Below are 21,861 nucleotides of genomic sequence, written 5' to 3'. Positions count from 1 at the left end.
GGCAGAAAGGTGACAAAGAGCATAGTGGCAAAAGAAGTTCTAAGAAGATCACCGCCAGGGCGAGAATCGGTCATCAGGAGTCGGAGTATGCAGGACCGATGGCTTGTTCCCAGACTAGGATGATGTAACACCAAGATGCTGTTCCCTGAAGGAGAGAGCAATGTCGCAGAAAAAACTGAGTAGCACCATGGCGGTGTAGTGGTTATGATACTAAACTATTGAATGGAGGTTCGTGAGGTCAAAACTCACCTGGACTGTACAATTTTAATTTAAATATTGTTTGTATACATTCTAGAAGTATCCACAAATGTCAAGAATCATTGTACTGGAATGTACTGTAGCTGTACATATATTGTATGTGTTTTGGCAGGAGGCAGTTTGCTCTATGCTCTTGTGCGTGCAAGTGCTGCATAAACCTTCGTTAAGTGAAGTGAGCGTTCATCATTCATCTAATTACACCTTCTTCTATGTGACAATATATTGATTTACCACCAGATATTGCCAAGCCAGTTGTACAGCCTGGACATTTTATTTCTGCGATGGAGTATGAAAGTGAAGTTCAAATGGTGGCAAGAAACCTCCCTAAATTGAAAAAAAAAAAAAAAACACAACCATATGAATTATTTCTAAAAGTCAGTCAACAGTTTTTGTACTAGACAACACAGTTCACACAATGATACTATGTGAAATCATGAGAGGCACAATAATGCAAATGAATATCATGAAGTCCTGAACACTTTTCCAACTGTGAAGAAAATCAGGAACTTGTAGAACAATTACAGAAAAAATAATAACATTGTATGTGCAGTAGAGCATCACAGGCACCTTAACTTTTATTTTAGTTCGCCATTTCATCTTATCAGTGAGTTACAAAATAGTTTTCTATTGCAGGGAACTATACAACTCACGGAAAAGATGATAGAAGCTGGAGCCAGAGTGGATGTGACCGACCATCATGGCAGAACACCACTGCATTATGTGGGACAGTCTCGAAATTTAGGAAATTATAAGGTATGAAGTTATTGAATTCTGAAGTTTTGCTGTATTGAACGAAGAGGTATGCATCAACCAGACACAGGATCTCTTCAAGTATTTATTCTTGCAGTGACCAATTCTTCCAATTTTATTTTCCAAAAGGTGTTGTATTTGGTATACCTCTATTGTTGTTAATAATCAGACACTATAATCAATTATTTACATGTAGCTATAATTTAACATGCATGACAATTCCTCATGATCATATTTCTGTTTTGCTGGAAGATTAGACAAAACTGCAGAAATGGCCTCCTCAGTTTCCTTTTCCCTCCTGTAGTCCTTTTGGGCTAAGGGTCAATTAGTTATCTAACACACCCTTGTGATGCTAAGTTGGAGTGAGATCTTTTCTCAGACTCAGTCATTCAATGCCTTAGAATGAAATCAGAAAATGAAAAGAATGAGAAGATGACAGAGAGATGAGCTCGAGGCATGTGCAGAACTGTCATCTATAGCTCGAAAGAGAGAGAGATCATGGGATAAAATAACAAGCTACTAAGAGTCACCAGTTGGGAATCACTGAAGAACAACAATCAGCAGATAGGGCAGTTAATGTGCAAGTGATATTAGGGGCATTAAAGGGTTGGGTTGGGTTGTTTGGGGGAGGAGACCAGACAGCGAGATCACTGCTCTCATCGGATTAGGGAAGGATGTCGGCCGTGCCCTTTCAAAGGAACCATCCTGGCATTTGCCTGGAGCGATTTAGGGAAATCACGGAAAACCTAAATCAGGATGGCCGGACGCGGGTTGAACCGTCGTCCTCCCGAATGCGAGTCCAGTGTCTAACCACTGCGCCACCTCGCTCGGTTGCAAGTGATATCATACAATGGGAAGTCGAGGAGGGAATAACAACAATATTTTTCAACTACATCTTGACATACCCTGAAATGAGGAATGTCCAACCCACTACCCTCCCCACCCCTCCTGCAGGGGTACTGCACCACCCACCAAACCTATGCAATATTCTTGTCCATCTCTACTCCAGTCCCACACCAAAACCCTTGCCTCACTGCTCATATTCTTGCAATAGACCTAAATGCAAGTCATATTCCATGCAAGCTCTAACCATCTTTTACTCCAGTCCAGACACAGACATCTTGTATCCCATTAAAGGTGGCTACCTGTGAAAGCAGCAATGCCAGCTACAAACTAAGCTGCAACCACTGACTGCTTGCTATGTGGACATGATGACTAACAAGCTGTCTGTCCCCATGAATAGCCACTGGTAAACTTTGGCCAAGAGACAGCTGGACCACCCAGTTGCTGAATATGCTGCCGAACGCAGTGTGCATCACTTCAATGGTTGCTTCACAGTTCTGCCATCAGGATCCTTTCTAACCACACCAGCTTTTCTGACTTGTACACATGGAAACACCACCTATATCATATCCTTGATTCTCACAACCCCCGTAGCTTCAACCACCATCAGTTCCTGTTCTCCACCCACTTCCATATTCACACTACAGTATGCCTTCTATTCCACCAGTGTACCTACTGGCCTTTTCCCCTTCTCTACATCTCTCCTCTTCCCCCTCCCCCAGCACATCCTCCAGACTCTGCACCTAGGAGCTCCATCCTATCCCCAATATGCTCTTGCTCACTCACACAAAAGCTCATAGTCTACTCCCACCCCTAACGTACTATCCCCTCCCTCTTTCCACCCATTTCTCCTCCTTACCTCCACCACCCATGACAGGTTGCTGCTTACATTAGATGCAGGTGCAGCCTGCAGTCAGGCCCAAGCTATCATAGAAAGTAGCCATGTGTGTTTGTGTGTGTTTTCCATTTCTGAAGAGGGACCTTTTTTGTCCAAAAGTTTAGCATCATTTTCATTGTGTCTGTCTGCAACTAACCTCCTCTGTGTGGTTAGTAGCAGTCTATGCATATCGTATTGTTGATATTATATATCTAAAAACAAAGATGATGTGACTTACCAAACGAAAGCGCTGGCACGTCGATAGACACACAAACAAACACAAACATACACACAAAATTCAAGCTTTCGCAACAAACTGTTGCCTCATCAGGAAAGAGGGAAGGAGAGGGAAAGACGAAAGGATGTGGGTTTTAAGGCAGAGGGTAGGGAGTCATTCCAATCCCGGGAGCGGAAAGACTTACCTTAGGGGGAAAAAAGGACAGGTATACACTCGCACACACACACATATCCATCCACACACATACAGACACAAGCAGATATATTTAAAGACAAAGAGTTTGGGCAGAGATTATTTTTCCCATGTGGAATGTTTCCCTCTATTAATTTGTATTGTTGATATTGTTACATTAACTTTAACTGCATGGGCATCAACATTTTCTCCAATTTCTTACAAAAATGTCTAGAAAAAGGCACAAACCATATTAAATAAGAAGAAATTATATTGTGTTGTAATATTACACTTAAATATACCTTGTCATTTTTCATACGGGATGCTGGTAATGGAGGTGTGGGTGGAAGCTGGCTTGGACTGACTCGTTTCTACTCAGTACCAAGTAACATTGTATGGTAGTATTTTTTAATCCGTAGCAACAATAGTTCAAGTTCAGCTATATTAAATCATTTAAGTAATAATAAATGAAAAGCACCAGCTTGCTTTTGTTCTACAATATTTAAGTAATTGTTACCTCCATCTGTTACCTCTGCTTTTGAAGAAACCTTACTTATTTTTGTGTTTTATTTACTGCCGAACATTGCATGAATAGTGTTTGCTGGAGGCAGACATTGCCCTCAGCACTCCTTTCACGAACTGTCGAGTAACACTGTGCGTAATATGTTGACTGTACCCTCAGACAGTATCAAGCCAGAAGTACAGCCTGGGCACTTCCAACACTTGCTTATCTTTCTGGGATGGTTTATAGAAGTTAAATTCAAACTGTGGAAGAAATCTCTCTGAATTTCCAATAACACAGTCAACAGTGACAGAAGTACCACACTCCACAGTTCACAGAATGATTTTAATTCAAATAATGAGGTACACAGTATAGTAAATCCATAGCATGAAGCCCTCAACACTTCTCAACTGTAAAGATAAGGAGAAACTCTTAGAACTATTACAGAAAAAAATAATACTCAGATTGATTCTTGCAAAAAAGGAAGCAGAAACCAGCCACTATTGATAATGAGATTTATTTACTCAGTTATTGCCATTACCAGTTTTGAAATGATAGGTTCATCTTCAGATGACTGTTCACATTTAGATACACATTTGTTGATGTTAACATTAATTTTTGGTTCTTTATTCCCCACTGCAGTGAAAGTTCCTTTTTCTGTAAGCACCACCACCCCAAGGAACTGTCAGCACAAACTAATGAAAACATCAACAGACATGTTTCTAGATGCAAATAGTCGTATAAATTTAAACTTGTCAATTTGAAACTGGTAATGGTGCTGTTTGTGAAAATAAATAGTATCTATAATAGTGTCTGGTTCGTGTCTTCCTCTCTGCAATGGTCTCAAAATGTCAGCTACTGACAAAATAGAAAAAAATAATACATTTTAACGTCCAGTAAATCTTAACAGGTTCCTTAATTTTTATTTTATTTTTGCCATTTCATCATATCAGCAACTTACGCATGAGTGTTCTATTGCAGGGAATGCAAGGGATGAACGGAATTATGCAACTCACAAGAATGATGATAGAAGCTGGAGCCAGAGTGAATGTGGCTGATGATCATGGCAGAACACCACTGCACTATGCAGCACAGGCAGGAAATTATAAGGTATAAAATTATTGAATTCTGAAGTTTTTCTATATTGAACTAAGAGCTACACTTCAACGAGACAGAAGTGATTTCAGTTTCACCTGCATGTTAAATGAAGTTTTTTCTCCCCCCCCCCCCGCCCCCCCATCCACCCAAAATAATAATAATAATAATTACTATTATTGTTATTATTATTATTATTTTTTTTTATTTTCAAGTGTTGTGATATCTTTGATAGTGTCAGTTATATGTCAAGTGAACATTGCCTAAAACTGAAAGAACAACCAAGCAACAGTAGTGAGAGAGAGAGAGTAGTGAGGGGGAGAGAGGGAGAGGGTGGGAGACAGGCTGACTGACATAATCCTGCTGGGTATCAACAAAACAAACATCAGCAATTTCCATGATTAATATTCCTCAAAGTGCAGAAATGTTTAGGCAGCTATGATCACATCTACAGCATTGCTTGCATAAGAAACTTCTGGCCTAATCATGTTAATGACTTTATCTTCATACAATCTTGATGTATTCACATTGTGTTGTTATAATCACTGGTTTCTCAAGAAGCTCAATGCAATTAGCTCTGTTGCTGTGTATATTCCTTTTTTAACAACAAGAATTCCAAGTTGGGATATCAATAATTACACTGCTGTGTGCTCTCACTCTCTCCGCAGCTGTCTCTCTCTCTCTCTCTCTCTCTCTCTCTCTCTCTCTCGCTTCTATGCTGACACTAGCGACACACGGTCGCGTACGGGACAATGAACTATACTGCCTTGCGCCCGCGGAGAGCGGCCGCGCCCGCCGGGCTCAATGCTTGGATGAGCCTGATACATAGTGACCGCTAAAGCCAGAATATTTCCCGTCGCATTCAGCAATGATGGACGAATGGTTTAGTGCAATAACAGACAAACATGTCACGAAATGTGTGAAAATTTCGTAAGGATAAAATTCTGTATCCCACAATCCAGTAGGGGGCAAGGGACCCCCTATTGGCTCCGCCTGCATCCACCCGATTACCCTGATCCGTGGCTTTCACAGGATGTCATCATAGAAACGCGTGAGTTAGGTTTCACACGACCGATATTTTACACTATTGGCAATTAAAACTGCTACACCAAGAAGAAATGGAGATGATAAATGGGTATTCATTGGACAAATATATTATACTAGAACTGACATGTGATTACATTTTCACGCAATTTGGGTGCATATATCCTGAGAAATCAGTACCCAGAACAAACACCTCTGGCCGTAATAACGGCCTTGATACGCCTGGGCATTGAATCAAACAGAGATTGGATGGTGTGTACAGGTACAGCTGCCCATGCAGCTTCAACACAATACCACAGTTCATCAAGAGTAGTGACGAGCGTATTGTGATGAGCCACTTGCTCGGCCACCATTGACCAGACGTTTTCAATTGGTGAGAGATCTGGAGAATGTGCTGGCCAGGGCAGCAGTCGAATATTTTCTGTATCCAGAAAGGCCCGTACAGGACCTGCAACATGCGGTCGTGCATTATCCTGCTGAAATGTAGGGTTTTGCAGGGATCGAATGAAGGGTAGAGCCACAGGTCGTAACACATCTGAAATGTAACGTCCACTGTTCAAAGTGCCGTCAATGCGAACAAGAGGTGACCGAGATGTGTAACCAATGGCAACCCATACCATCATGTCGAGTGATACGCCAGTATGGTGATGAATACATGCTTCCAATGTGTGTTCACTGGGATGTCGCCAAACACAGATGTAACCATCATTATGCTGTAAACAGAACCTGGATTCATCCAAAAAAATGATGTTTTGCCATTCGTGCACCCAGGTTCGTCGTTGAGTACACCATCACAGGTGCTCCTGTCTGTGATGCAGCGTCAAGGATAACGGCAGCCATGGTCTCCGGACTGATAGTCCATGCTGCTGCAAATGTTGTCGAACTGTTCGTGCAGATGGTTATTGTCTTGCAAACGTACCCATCTGTTGACTCAGGGATCAAGACATGGCTGCACGATCCATTACAGCCATGCGGATAAGATGCCTGTCATCTCAACTGCTAGTGATACGAGACCGTTGGGATCCAGCACGGTGTTCCGTATTACCCTCCTGAACCCACTGATTCCATCATTGGATCTCGACCAACGCGAGCAGCAATGTCGCGATACGATAAACCACAATTGTGGTAGGCTACAATCTGACCTTTATCAAAGTCAGAAACATGATGGTACGCATTTCTCCTCCTTAAACGAGACATCACAATAACGTTTCACCAGGCAACGCTGGTCAACTGCTGTTTGTGTATGAGAAATCAGTTGGAAATGTTCCTCATGTCAGCATGTTGTAGGTGTCGCCACTGGCGCCAACCTTGTGTGAATGCTCTTAAAAGCTGATCATTTGCATATCACACCATCTTCTTCCTGTCGGTTAAATTTCGCATCTGTAGCATGTCATCTTCGTGTTGTAGCAATTTTAATGGCCAGTAGTGTATGAAAAGGACAACTGCTGCTCACTGTAAAGATGACACATTGAGTTGCAGACAGGCACAATGAAAAGTCTGCTAGACATTAAGCTTTTCTCCAGCACTTTCATTAAAACAGAAAAATGCACACGTATTCACGCAAACAGGCATATTTCACACCTGCATAGCCACTATCTCTGACTGTTCAGGCCAGACTGAAACTGAAACCCATCAAATGGGAGCAAAAATTTGTAGTGGAGTGAAGAAGGGGGAGGAATAGCAGGTTACAGGTGGAGGAAGAGGAAACAGTACTGCGTGGTGGAACATGCGGGGACTAGAGCTGGCAGACAAGGCTGGGTGGCACAGCAATGGGGGGCTGTGGGGGTAGGGAGAGGGAGGCAAGGAGGGAAGAGAAAAAAGGGGAGCAGAAATGACAGGAGCAGAGAAAGGGAAAAGATTGGTGCATGCATTTGAACAGAGTAGTGCACAGTAAGCCACCGGCCTTGCCGCAGTGGTAACATCGGTTCCTGTCGGATCACCGAAGTTAAGACCTGATGGGTGACTATCCAGTGAGCAAGCAGAGCACCTCAAACCTGAGGAGTTACTTGATTGAGAAGTAGCAGCTCCAGTCTCGTAAACTGACATACGTCCGAAAGAGTGGTATGCTGATCACATGCCCCTCCATATCCGCATCTAGTGACCCCTGTGGGCTGAGGGTGACACGGTGGCTGGTCACTACCATTGGGCCTTCCTGGCCTGTTCAGATGGAGTTCAGTTTAGTTTAGTTTAGTTTTAGTGCACAGTAAGGGTGAGGAGACATGAGAAGGAAGGAAGTTATAAGACAAAGGGGCTAGAAAACTATTGTGTGGAGAATATGGGGACAGAAGATTACCATAGGTTGAGCCGGAATGATTTCATCAACAGAGAATGTGTTGTAAGTGCAGTTCAGAAAAGCTGGTGATGAAGCAAAGGATCCATATGGCTTAGTTAGTGAAGCAGCCATTCTAATTAAGTATGTTATATTCACCAGCATGTTGTGCCACATCTACATCTACATCTACATTCATACTCCGCAAGCCACCCAACGGTGTGTGGGGGAGGGCACTTTACGTGCCACTGTCATTACCTCCCTTTCCTGTTCCAGTCGCATATGGTTCGCGGGAAGAACGACTGTCTGAAAGCCCCCGTGCGCGCTCTAATCTCTCTAATTTTACATTCGTGATCTCCTCGGGAGGTATAAGTAGGGGGAAGCAATATACTCGATACCTCATCCAGAAACGCACCCTCTCGAAACCTGGCGAGCAAGCTACACCACGATGCAGAGCGCCTCTCTTGCAGAGTCTGCCACTTGAGTTTATTAAACATCTCCGTAACGCTATCACGGTTACCAAATAACCCTGTGACGAAACGCGCCGCTCTTCTTTGGATCTTCTCTATCTCCTCCGTCAACCCGATCTGGTACGGATCCCACACTGATGAGCAATACTCAAGTATAGGTCGAACGAGTGTCTTGTAAGCCACCTCCTTTGTTGATGGACTACATTTTCTAAGCACTCTCCCAATGAATCTCAACCTGGTACCCGCCTTACCAACAATTAATTTTATATGATCATTCCACTTCAAATCGTTCCGCACGCATACTCCCAGATATTTTACAGAAGTAACTGCTACCAGTGTTTGTTCCGCTATCATATAATCATACAATAAAGGATCCTTCTTTCTATGTATTTGCAATACATTACATTTGTCTTTGTTAAGGGACAGTTGCCACTCCCTGCACCAAGTGCCTATCCGCTGCAGATCTTCCTGCATTTCGCTACAATTTTCTAATGCTGCAACTTCTCTGTATACTACAGCATCATCCGCGAAAAGCCGCATGGAACTTCCGACACTATCTACTAGGTCATTTACATATATTGTGAAAAGCAATGTTCCCATAACACTCCCCTGTGGCACGCCAGAGGTTACCTTAACGTCTGTAGACGTCTCTCCATTGATAACAACATGCTGTGTTCTGTTTGCTAAAAAATCTTCAATCCAGCCACACAGCTGGTCTGATATTCCGTAGGCTCTTACTTTGTTTATCAGGCGACAGTGCGGAACTGTATCGAACGCCTTCCGGAAGTCAAGAAAAATAGCATCTACCTGGGAGCCTGTATCTAATATTTTCTGGGTCTAATGAACAAATAACGCGAGTTGGATCTCACACGATCGCTGTTTCCGGAATCCATGTTGATTCCTACATAGTAGATTCTGGGTTTCCAAAAACGACATGATACTCGAGCAAAAAACATGTTCTAAAATTCTACAACAGATCGACGTCAGAGATATAGGTCTATAGTTTTGCGCATCTGCTCGACGACCCTTCTTGAAGACTGGGACTACCTGTGCTCATTTCCAATCATTTGGAACCCTCCGTTCCTCTAGAGACTTGCGGTACATGGCTGTTAGAAGGGGGGCAAGTTCTTTCGCGTACTCTGTGTAGAATCGAATTGGTATCCCGTCAGGTCCAGTGGACTTTCCTCTGTTGAGTGATTCCAGTTGCTTTTCTATTCCTTGGACACTTATTTCGATGTCAGCCATTTTTTCGTTTGTGCGAGGATTTAGAGAAGGAACTGCAGTGCGGTCTTCCTCTGTGAAACAGCTTTGGAAAAAGGTGTTTAGTATTTCAGCTTTACGCGTGTCATCCTCTGTTTCAATGCCATCATCATCCCGGAGTGTCTGGATATGCTGTTTCGAGCCACTTACTGATTTAACGTAAGACCAGAACTTCCTAGGATTTTCTGTCAAGTCTGTACATAGAATTTTACTTTCGAATTCACTGAACGCTTCTCGCATAGCCCTCCTTACGCTAACTTTGACATTGCTTAGCTTCTGTTTGTCTGAGAGGTTTTGGCTGCATTTAAACTTGGAGTGAAGCTCTCTTTGCTTTTGCAGTAGTTTCCTAACTTTGTTGTTGTACCACGGTGGGTTTTTCCCATCCCTCACAGTTTTACTCGGCACGTACCTGTCTCAAACGCATTTTACGATTGCCTTGAACTTTTTCCATAAACACTCAACATTGTCAGTGTCGGAACAGAAATTTTCGTTTTGATCTGTTAGGTGGTCTGAAATCTGCCTTCTATTACTCTTGCTAAACAGATAAACCTTCCTCCCTTTTTTTATATTCCTATTAACTTCCATATTCAGGGATGCTACAACGGCCTTATGATCACTGATTCCCTGTTCTGCACTTACAGAGTCGAAAAGTTCGGGTCTGTTTGTTATCAGTAGGTCCAAGATGTTATCTCCACGAGTCGGTTCTCTGTTTAATTGCTCGAGGTAATTTTCGGATAGTGCACTCAGTATAATGTCACTCGATGCTCTGTCCCTACCACCCGTCCTAAACATCTGAGTGTCCCAGTCTATATCTGGTAAATTGAAATCTCCACCTAAGACTATAACATGCTGAGGAAATTTATGTGAAATGTATTCCAAATTTTCTCTCAGTTGTTCTGCCACTAACGCTGCTGAGTCGGGAGGTCGGTAAAAGGAGCCAATTATTAACCCAGCTCGGTTGTTGAGTGTAACCTCCACCCATAATAATTCACAGGAACTATCCACTTCTACTTCACTACAGGATAAACTACTACTAACAGCGACAAACACTCCACCACCGGTTGCATGCAATCTATCCTTCCTAAACACCGTCTGTACCTCTGTAAAAATTTCGGCAGAATTTATCTCTGACTTAAGCCAGCTCTCTGTACCTATAACGATTTCAGCTTCGGTGCTTTCTATCAGCGCTTGAAGTTCCGGTACTTTACCAACGCAGCTTCGACAGTTTACAGTTACAATACCGATTGCTGCTTGGTCCCCGCATGTCCTGACTTTGCTCCGCACCCGTTGAGGCTGTTGCCCTTTCTGTACTTGCCCGAGGCCATCTAACCTAAAAAACCGCCCAGTCCACGCCACACAACCCCTGCTACCCATGTAGCCGCTTGCTGCGTGTAGTGGACTCCTGACCTATCCAGTGGAACCCGAAACCCCACCACCCTATGGCGCAAGTCGAGGAATCTGCAGCCCACATGGTCGCAGAACCGTCTCAGCCTCTGATTCAGACCCTCCACTCGGCTCTGTACCAAAGGTCCGCAGTCAGTCCTGTCGACGATGCTGCAGATGGTGAGCTCTGCTTTCATCCCGCTAGCGAGACTGGCAGTCTTCACCAAATCAGATAGCCGTCGGAAGCCAGAGAGGATTTCCTCCGATCCATAGCGACACACATTATTGGTGCCGACATGAGCGACCACCTGCAGATGGGTGCACCCTGTACCCTTCATGGCATCCGGAAGGACCCTTTCCACATCTGGAATGACTCCCCCCGGTATGCACACGGAGTGCACATTGGTTTTCTTCCCCTCTCTTGCTGCCATTTCTCTAAGGGGCCCCATTACGCGCCTGACGTTGGAGCTCCCAACTACCAGTAAGCCCACCCTCTGCGACCGCCCGGATCTTGCAGACTGAGGGGCAACCTCTGGAACAGGACAAGCAGCCATGTCAGGCCGAAGATCAGTATCAGCCTGAGACAGAACCTGAAACCGGTTCGTCAGACAAACTGGAGAGGCCTTCCGTTCAGCCCTCCGGAATGTCTTTCGCCCCCTGCCACACCTTGAGACTACCTCCCACTCTACCACAGGTGAGGGATCAGCCTCAATGCGGGCAGTATCCCTGGCAACCACAGTCTTAGTCCGATCGGGGGATGCGTGGGACGAGCTGGCCGTCCCCGACAAACCCCCATCCGGACCCCCACAGTGATGCCCATTGGCAACAACCTCAAGCTGTGTGACCGAAGCCAACACTGCCTGAAGCTGGGAGCGAAGGGATGCCAACTCAGCCTGCATCCGAACACAGCAGTTGCAGTCCCTATCCATGCTAAAAACTGTTTTGCAAAGAACGTCTGAACTAATCTACAGAGAGCGCAAACAAATCGACAAAATTTAAACGGTTATTAAAATACAAGATTGCCTAGTAAATGCAGTAATGCTGCTACTAACGCACTGCTGACACACTGCTCGGCAGTGGAAGGAGACTACGCGATTTTACACTATTCAGGTACTAAAACGCGATGCTACAACTCGCAAATACTATAATACGCCCGAAATTTATGTATCAAACAATGCAAGTACCAAAAACACGCAAAGAAATTAAGAATTAAACTATGTAAGAAATGAGTGAGCTAGGAGTATACGACTTGCTGCTGCAGCTGCTTATCCAACGGCGGCAGGGAGCACACAGAGTGGTCTACTTTGCTGTTAGCCACAGTTTGGTGTTGGCCGTTCATCTCGGTGGACAGCTGGTTGGTAGCCATACCAATATATAAAGCTGAAGACATGGCTGCTTTAATAGGTGGCCCAGCCCCTGGTGAGAAGAATAAACCTGTGATAGGTCTGGAATAGGAAGTGCTGAGTGGGTGGATTGGGCAGATTTTGTATCTGGGTCTTCCACAGAGATATGATCCTTGTGGCAAGAGGTTGGGCTAGGTAGTGGCAAAGGGATGGACTTGGATATTTTGGAGATTGGGTGGGTGACAGAACACCATTTTAGGAATGGTGGGACGTATCTCATGTAGGATGTCCCTCATTTGAAGGAATGATGATAGTTACTTATAGCCCTCGCATGAAGCAAGTGGTTCAGTTGTTCCAGTGCAGTGTGGTACTGCGTGACGAAGGGACAGTCCTTTGTGGCTAGTTGTTGGTGTGATGGGAGGATTGGGGGTGTGAGAGAAAATAGCATGGGAGATCTGTAAGTGGACTACTTTTTGGGATTAGTGCCTGTCTGTGAAGGCGTTGGTGAAACATTCAGAATACTGAGCAAGGGACCCATCCCTGGGTGGCCAGGCTGTATGGGAGGGATTTTTTGGGGTGAAAAGGATGATAGTTGTTGAAATGCAGGTACTGTTGATGGTTGGTGGTTTAATGTGGACAGGGAGTGGATGGAGCCTTCAGAGAAGAGGAGGTTAACGTCCATGGAGGTAGCAGTTTGGGTTGAGAAGGACCAAGTGAAATGGTTGGGAGAGAATGTGTTGAGGATGTGAAGCAAATGTTACAGGGTGTCCTGGCTCTGAGTCCAGATAATGAAGAGATCAGTAATGAACTTGAACCAGATATGTGGTTTGGACAGTCCACATCATTTTACCTTCTGACCCCTATTCGTCTGTTCATACCACTTCCCTATACTACAACAACATTCCCCATGCCTATGGTCTTGCCACTATTGAACACTGCCTCTCCCTCTCCCAGTGTCCTTCAGACACCCAAATCCACTACCTCATTCATCATACACCTTACTACCTATATCCAAACACACGACTATTTCTCCTTTGAAGGGAAGATTTACAAGCAGATCTGCAGCCGTGGGCACCCACATGGCATCCGCCTGCACCAACCTGTTTGTGGCACATATGGAGGAAACTTTTCTATCCTCCGAAAACCCCAAACCTTGGTCTGATTCAGGTTCATTGATGATACCTTCACAATCTGGACTCGGTGCCAGGACACCCTAACCTCATCCCTTCACAACCTCAATGCTCTCCTTTCCATCCATTTCAATTCGTCCTCAACCCTGCATGCCACCTTCCTTGATGTTGATTCCTCTTCTCTGAGGGTTCTATACCTGCATTCTGACAGTTGCCATTCCTTCTACATCAAAAAAATCCCTTCCATGCAGCTCAGCCACCCAGAGGTGGCTTATCAGAGTGAAAGCAGCTCCCTTGCCCAGTATGCTGAAGGTTTCACAAAGGATTTCACAGACAGACACTGCCTCCCAGACCTAATTTTCTAACAGATTCTGCCACCATGCCCAAGAACCAGCTACAAAGGAGCATCCCCCTTGTCATCCAGTACCACCCCAGACTGCAACAGCTGCACCACATCCTTTGCCAGGGCTTTGATAATCTACACTCCTGGAAATGGAAAAAAGAACACATTGACACCGGTGTGTCAGACCCACCATACTTGCTCCGGACACTGCGAGTGGGCTGTACAAGCAATGATCACACGCACGGCACAGCGGACACACCAGGAACCGCGGTGTTGGCCGTCGAATGGCGCTAGCTGCGCAGCATTTGTGCACCGCCGCCGTCAGTGTCAGCCAGTTTGCCGTGGCATACGGAGCTCCATCGCAGTCTTTAACACTGGTAGCATGCCGCGACAGCGTGGACGTGAACCGTATGTGCAGTTGACGGACTTTGAGCGAGGGCGTATAGTGGGCATGCGGGAGGCCGGGTGGACGTACCGCCGAATTGCTCAACACGTGGGGCGTGAGGTCTCCACAGTACATCGATGTTGTCGCCAGTGGTCGGCGGAAGGTGCACGTGCCCGTCGACCTGGGACCGGACCGCAGCGACGCACGGATGCACGCCAAGACCGTAGGATCCTACGCAGTGCCGTAGGGGACCGCACCGCCACTTCCCAGCAAATTAGGGACACTGTTGCTCCTGGGGTATCGGCAAGGACCATTCGCAACCGTCTCCACGAAGCTGGGCTACGGTCCCGCACACCGTTAGGCCGTCTTCTGCTCACGCCCCAACATCGTGCAGCCCGCCTCCAGTGGTGTCGCGACAGGCGTGAATGGAGGGACGAATGGAGACGTGTCGTCTTCAGCGATGAGAGTCGCTTCTGCCTTGGTGCCAATGATGGTCATATGCGTGTTTGGCACTGTGCAGGTGAGCGCCACAATCAGGACTGCATACGACTGAGGCACACAGGGCCAACACCCGGCATCATGGTGTGGGGAGCGATCTCCTACACTGGCCGTACACCACTGGTGATCGTCGAGGGGACACTGAATAGTGCACGTTACATCGAAACCGTCATCGAACCCATCGTTCTACCATTCCTAGACCGGCAAGGGAACTTGCTGTTCCAACAGGACAATGCACGTCCGCATGTATCCCGTGCCACCCAACATGCTCTAGAAGGTGTAAGTCAACTACCCTGGCCAGCAAGATCTCCGGATCTGTCCCCCATTGAGCATGTTCGGGACTGGATGAAGCGTCGTCTCATGCGGTCTGCACGTCCAGCACGAACGCTGGTCCAACTGAGGCGCCAGGTGGAAATGGCATGGCAAGCCGTTCCACAGGAGTACATCCAGCATCTCTACGATCGTCTCCATGGGAGAATAGCAGCCTGCATTGCTGCGAAAGGTGGATATACACTGTACTAGTGCCGACATTGTGCATGCTCTGTTGCCTGTGTCTATGTGCCTGTGGTTCTGTCAGTGTGATCATGTGATGTATCTGACCCCAGGAATGTGTCAATAAAGTTTCCCCTTCCTGGGACAATGAATTCACGGTGTTCTTATTTCAATTTCCAGGAGTGTATCTTTATGGTCTGTTATGATGGACAACCTACCCAAGATCCTTCCCACACATCATAAAAGGGCATTCTGTCACGTACCCAACCTCTACAACATCCTAGTTCATACCTATGTCACTCCCAATCCCAAATCCTTGTGACAGGGATCATATCTCTATGGAAGACTCAGGTGCAAGACCTGCCCAGTCCACCACCCAGCACTTCCTGTTCTAGTACTGTCACTGGCATATGCTACCCCATTAGAAGCCAACCCATCTCTGCAAGCAGCCATGCCTTGTACTAATTCTGCTGCACACATTGTATAGCTTTTTATGTTGGTATGACTATCAACCAGTTATCTGACATGATGAATGGCAACTGCCAATCTGTGGTCAACAGCAAAGTGGGCCACCCTGTGGCATAACATGCATCTGAACATAACATGCTTAATTTCAATGGCTACTTCCTGACCCGGACCATCTGGATCCTCATGCATACCATCAGCTTTTCTGAAATGTACATATGTCAGTTATCTTTAAAACACATTATGTGGTCATGAAATCATCCCAGTTTCAACCTATGGTAGCCTACTGTCCCCATACCCTCCATTCAACAGTTTCTACTCCCTCTGTCCTGTCACCTCCTCCCATCTCATGTCTCCTCACCCTTACTGTGCACTACTGCCTCCCCTTTTCTGATCTTCTTGTTTCTGTTCCCTCTTTCTCCCTTCCCTCGCTCCCCTCCCCTCCACCCCCACTGCCTCCTGACACTACATCAGGCAGCCTTGTTTGCCGCCTCTAACTCTGCACACTCCACCATTCAGCACTGCTTCCTCTTCTCCCACCTGTACCCTGCTATCCCTCCCCCTTCCTCACCACTATGGATAGTTGGTTCTGTTCATCATGTTTCAGCTTCAGTCTGGGCTGAGCACCTGTTCATCATGTTTCAGCTTCAGTCTGGGCTGAGCACCAGAGATAGTGGTCATGAGTGTGCGAGGTGTGACTGTATGTACGTTTTCGTTTTCTGACAAAGGCTTTGGCCAGAAGCTTAACATGTAACAGTCATTTTGTTGTGTCTGTCTGCAACTGTCATCTTTACGGTGAGCAGCAATCTATCCTTTCCATAACTGTTTCTATTCCTTTTCTGTGTGTTGAAATTTTAATCATGAAATGGGCAAAGAATTAATATGAGATACACTGTTCAATATCTGCTTACACCAGCAGTTATATACTCTTAGCTACTTTAAGGACATTTATTTATTTATTTATTTACACGTCAAGTTCCATAGGACCAAATTGAGGAGCAAATCTCCAAGGTCATGGAAAGTGTCAGTACATGAAATTACAACATAAAATTAATAACAGATAAAAATAAACATTCATGAACCTGAAAAAAGTCAATGCATAAGTTTAAGTAAACGCTATCAGCAATACAATAAGAATCAGCCAAATTTTTCAAGGAATGCCTCGACAGAATAGAAGGAGTGACCCATGAGGAAACTCTTCAGTTTCGATTTGAAAGCATGTGGATTACTGCTAAGATTTTTGAATTCGAATGGAAGCTTATTGAAAATGGATGCAGCAGTATACTGCGCACCTTTTTGCACAAAAGTTAAGGAAGTTCGATCCACATGCAGGTTTGATTTCTGCCAAGTATTAACTGAGTGAAAGCTGCTTATTCTTGGGAATAAACTAATATTGGTAACACGAAATGACAATAAGGAATATACATATTGAGAGGCCATTGTCAAAATACCCAGACTTGTGAACAGAGGTCGACAAGAGGTTCGTGAACTCACACCACTTATTGCCCGAACCGCCCGTTTCTGAGCCAAAAATATCCTTGTGGAATGGGAAGAGTTACCCCAAAATATAATACCATATGACATAAGCGAATGAAAATAAGCAAAGTAGACTAATTTTCGTGTTGAAGTATCAATCAATTTTGATACCATTCGAAAAGTAAAAATGGCAGCATTAAGTCTTTGAATAAGATCCTGAATGGGGGCTTTCCACAATAGGTTACTATCTATCTGAAAAACCTAGAAATTTGAACTGTTCAGTTTCACTAATCATATGGCCATTCTGTGAAATTAAAACGTCAAGTTTTGTTGAATTGTGTGTTAGAAACTGTAAAAAATGAGTCTTACTGTGATTTAATTTTAGTTTATTTTCTACAAGCCATGAACTGAGGTCATGTACTGCACTAGCTCGTGTCATCAGCAAACAGAAATATTTTAGAGTTACCCATAATACTAGAGGGCACATCATTTATATAAATAAGGAACAGGAACGGCCCCAACACTGATCCCTGGGGCACCCCGCACTTGACAGTACCCCACTCAAATCCCACATCACAGCCGTTATCAAAATTGTGAATAATGACCTCTTGCTGCCTGTTGCTAAAGTAAGAGGTGAACCAATTGTGAGCTACTCCCCGTATTCCGTAATGGTCCAACTTCTGGAGCAATATTTTATGATCGACAAAATCAAAAGCCTTAGTTAAATCAAAAAATACACCAAGCGTTCGAAACTTTTTGTTTAGTCCATCCAGTACTGCACAGAGAAAAGAGAATATAGCATTTTCAGTTGTTAAATGACTTCTAAAGCTGAACTGAACATTTGATAGCAAATCGTATGATATAAAATGATCAATTATCCTTACATATACAGCCTTTTCAATAACTTTTGCAAACAATGATGGCATAGAAATAGATCTAAAATTATCTACATTATCCTTTTCTCTCTTTTTATAAAGCAGCTTTACTACTGAGTACTTTAATCGATCAGGAAACTGACCATTCCTAAAAGAAAAATTACAAATTTGGCTTTACGTGGCTAACATGTGCAGCACAGCACTTTATTATTCTGCTAGACACTCTATCCTAACCATGAGAGTACTTAGTCTTCAGTGATTTAATTATTGACTCAATGTCCCTCTTGTCTGTATCACAGAGGAGTATTTCAGACATCAATCTCGGGAAGGCATTTGCCAAGAAAGTTATATGATTTCCTGTAGAAACTAAATTTTTATTTAATTCATGAGCAATGTTCAGAAAATGATTGTTAAATACTGTACACATATCTGATTTATCAGTAACAGAAATATTTTTACTGTGAACTGACTTTATACCATCGACCTTGTGCTGCTGACTAGACACTTCCTTCACAACTGACCATATGGTTTTAATTTTATCCTGTGAATTAGCTATTCTATTTGCATACCACATACTCTTTGCCTTCCTAATAACATTTTTAAGCACCTTACAATACTGTTTGTAATGGGCTACTGCAGCTTGATAGTTATTACTTCTAACATTTTTATATAATTTCCGCTTTGAATCTGAATCTCAATACATGATATCCTTATCCCACTAGTCAGTCATCCGGGCTGTCCATTACTGCTAGTACCCCATTTAGAATATTCTAATGGAAAGCAACTCTCAAAGAGCATGAGAAATGTGTTATGGAAAGCATTGTATTTACCATCTATGTTATTGGCACTATAGACATCCTGCCACTCTTGTTCCTTGAAAAGTTTTAGAAAACTCTCTGTTGCTGTTGGATTAACTTTCCTACATAGTTTTTAATTAAATATGACATTGGTTTGAGTACAAAAGCCTTTTAGTGTTAAAATTTGTGCATCATGTTCTGAAAGGCCATTCATGCTTTTACTAACAGAATGCCCATCTAGTAATGAAGAATGAATAAAAATATTGTCTATGACTGTGCTACTGTTCCCCTGTACCCTAGTTGGAAAAAACAGTTTGCATCAGATCATATGAGTTTAGGAGATCTACCAACATCCTTTTTCTTGCACAATCATATACAAAATTAATATTGAAGTCACCAGATATAACTACTTTCTGGTACTTCCTACAAAGTGAATCAAGAACCCTCTCTAGCTTTAGCAGAAATGCTCTGAAGTCAGAGTTAGGGGACCTATAAACAACAACAATTAGAAGTTTAGTTTCACTAAATTCAACTAACACTGCACAACTTTCAAATATATTTTCAGTGCAGTGTCGTGATACATCAACGGACTCAAATGGAATACTGTTTTTTATGTACAGAGCCACTCCCCCACCCCGCAAGGAACTCCTTGAGAAACAGCCAGCGAATCTGCTGTAGCCTGGTGAAGGAAGCCTCTGAATTATCAAATTATTTTAGTGGTGCTCTGATATATCAATAATTTCAGAGTCAACATCTATTATCAGTTCACTAACTTTATCTCTAATACCCCTTATGTTTTGATGAAATATGCTAATTCCTTCTCTACTTGGAAACATTACATCCTCTGAAGGTGAGCCCTTAGTTAGAGAGACTTCCTTTAAGCAGGTATACCTATCAGCTGACTTCAATCTAAAAAAGGTGCAGCTTTAACACCAACTACTACAGGAATTTTTCCATGAGTGACACCACACAGTGACTATATTTAGAATCTGAGAGAACTAAAATATTAAATAAATGTGCACTTTCAATTAGTTATTCAGATGACCATTGTGTGTGTGTGTGTGTGTGTGTGTGTGTGTGTGTGCGTGGGTGTGTGTGTGTGTGTTTTCTGATGCATTTGTTAATGTGTGCAGCAAGAACTGTACTTTATTACTATTTTCACTTGAGTATTTCTGAAACCTGCTTCTCTCATTTCAGTATGTGAAAGAACTCCTCAAAGCTGGAGCTGATGTTAAAGCAATGGATATGGATGGTGCAACACCACTTCTTATGCAAAGCAGTTGTAACTGTCATGAGGTACTGTCTTGCTGAATAGCAAGTTCTATTGAAAAATGTACATTAAAACCGTTCTTGGTACAAGAAGCTGTGAATCAGTGTCATTAGTAACAGGAAAAAAAAAGCTTACAAACAGAAAAATGGAAAACAACTCAACACAGACGTACAGTGTTGCTGGAGACATCAAGGTCTGCATCTGGCCATCTTGTAGTGTGATGTAGAGAATGTGCCCCCCCCCCCCTCCCCCCACACACACACACACACACACACACACACATACACACACACACACACACTCCACAAAAATACAGTGGCTTTTCAGTGTTCCCTGTATTTGTTGTTCCCGCAGGGAAAATCTTCCATGGTCCCAACTGACAGCAGTTTCCAAATTGTTTTTCACTTAATTTGCTATAACTTTTGTTGTGCAGGCATCTCATTTATTTCTTGATCGCTAGGTTATCACTCCTCAATAATGCCCGTTCCCTTAAATGTTTAAACTCCCACAAGAGACACCAGAAAAGATGGATGCATTTTACTGTGTTGGAAACAGAACAGATAGAAGATGTGTGAAACAAGTAGTATCGAGGACTGCAGAAGACAAAAGAGAACTCTATAAAAGTAAACAGCTGCTAACATCGAAACATACAAATCCTGATACAAGAAAAAGAATCATCAAAGCTATATTGAGAATAAAGCTCTCTATGGATGTGGGACTTGGATATTGAGCCAGATAAAAATCAAATTCTTAGAAGAATTTAAAATGTTGTATTACAAGAGACTATTGAATATCAACTGAATTGATAAAGTAAGGAATGAAGACATCTTGGAATGAGTTATCAAGAAGAATGTTTACTAAAGAACATAATGAACTGAGGAGAGAGAATAGGTGGACACATACTATGACAAAGTTGTTACTAAAAAGTGTAGCTGAAGGAATGGTGAAAGGCCTAAAGACACTCATGTTCTGAAAAAAAAATGCCTTGAATGACTAGAGATAGAATGTTCAGATTCACTGGACATGTACATTAGTATGTCCTGCAGAAATGGTTAGCATTTGAACCACGTTGGCCATTGGCACAAGGTCAACATCAATATCATGGCGCAATGCCACCTACCAGTAAAATGTGCCTGCAGCTCTTGTTGCTGTAAACTCAAGGTAATGGATCAGTATGATTTGAGTAGTTGTGCAGGATGCCTCACAGACATCAGTCATGTGCGTGAACCATGCTGTCAGATTAGTGGGTTTGAAAGAGGGCACCTTACTGCCATGAAAGAATTTGATGCATCCATCTGGGAAATTGCTGCTTATGTGGGATGAAGTGTTTCGGCTGTGCAACAAGTGTGTGCTGAATAGTTCATGGAAGGCCGTAGAACATGGCGAGATGCATCAGGTCACTCTAGCCAGACCACTCCCCTAGAAGATCGACACCTCATCTGAATTGCATTCCAGGATAGATCTGCATCCTCCTCAGCTCTGACACAACACTGGAACAGTGTAACATGTTGTACACTACCAGGAGTGACAGACTGTTGCTGTTTTATTAAAGCATGGGTTTCACACATGTCATCCACTTCTCCGCCTACTTTTGACAAATGTTCAGAAACATGCTAGATGCCAATGG

General features: G+C 43.6%; 1 protein-coding gene across 1 annotated transcript in view; it reads left to right on the top strand.

Moving 5' to 3' along the window:
* Positions 1-21,861, top strand: part of LOC126191592 (ankyrin repeat domain-containing protein 12-like) — an 88,930-nt gene that overhangs the window by 9,033 nt on the left and 58,036 nt on the right. The window contains exons 2-4 of the mRNA XM_049942848.1: positions 892-1,011; positions 4,621-4,749; positions 20,162-20,260. Coding sequence (XP_049798805.1) covers positions 916-1,011; positions 4,621-4,749; positions 20,162-20,260 — 324 coding nt within the window. The 5' untranslated portion in view covers positions 892-915. The remainder of the gene's footprint in view (positions 1-891; positions 1,012-4,620; positions 4,750-20,161; positions 20,261-21,861) is intronic.

Source organism: Schistocerca nitens, chromosome 1 (genome assembly GCF_023898315.1).
Source record: "Schistocerca nitens isolate TAMUIC-IGC-003100 chromosome 1, iqSchNite1.1, whole genome shotgun sequence".
Classification (NCBI taxonomy): domain Eukaryota; kingdom Metazoa; phylum Arthropoda; class Insecta; order Orthoptera; family Acrididae; genus Schistocerca; species Schistocerca nitens.
The sequence above is the reverse complement of the archived record's forward strand: the minus strand, read 5'-3'. Positions and strand labels throughout refer to the sequence as shown.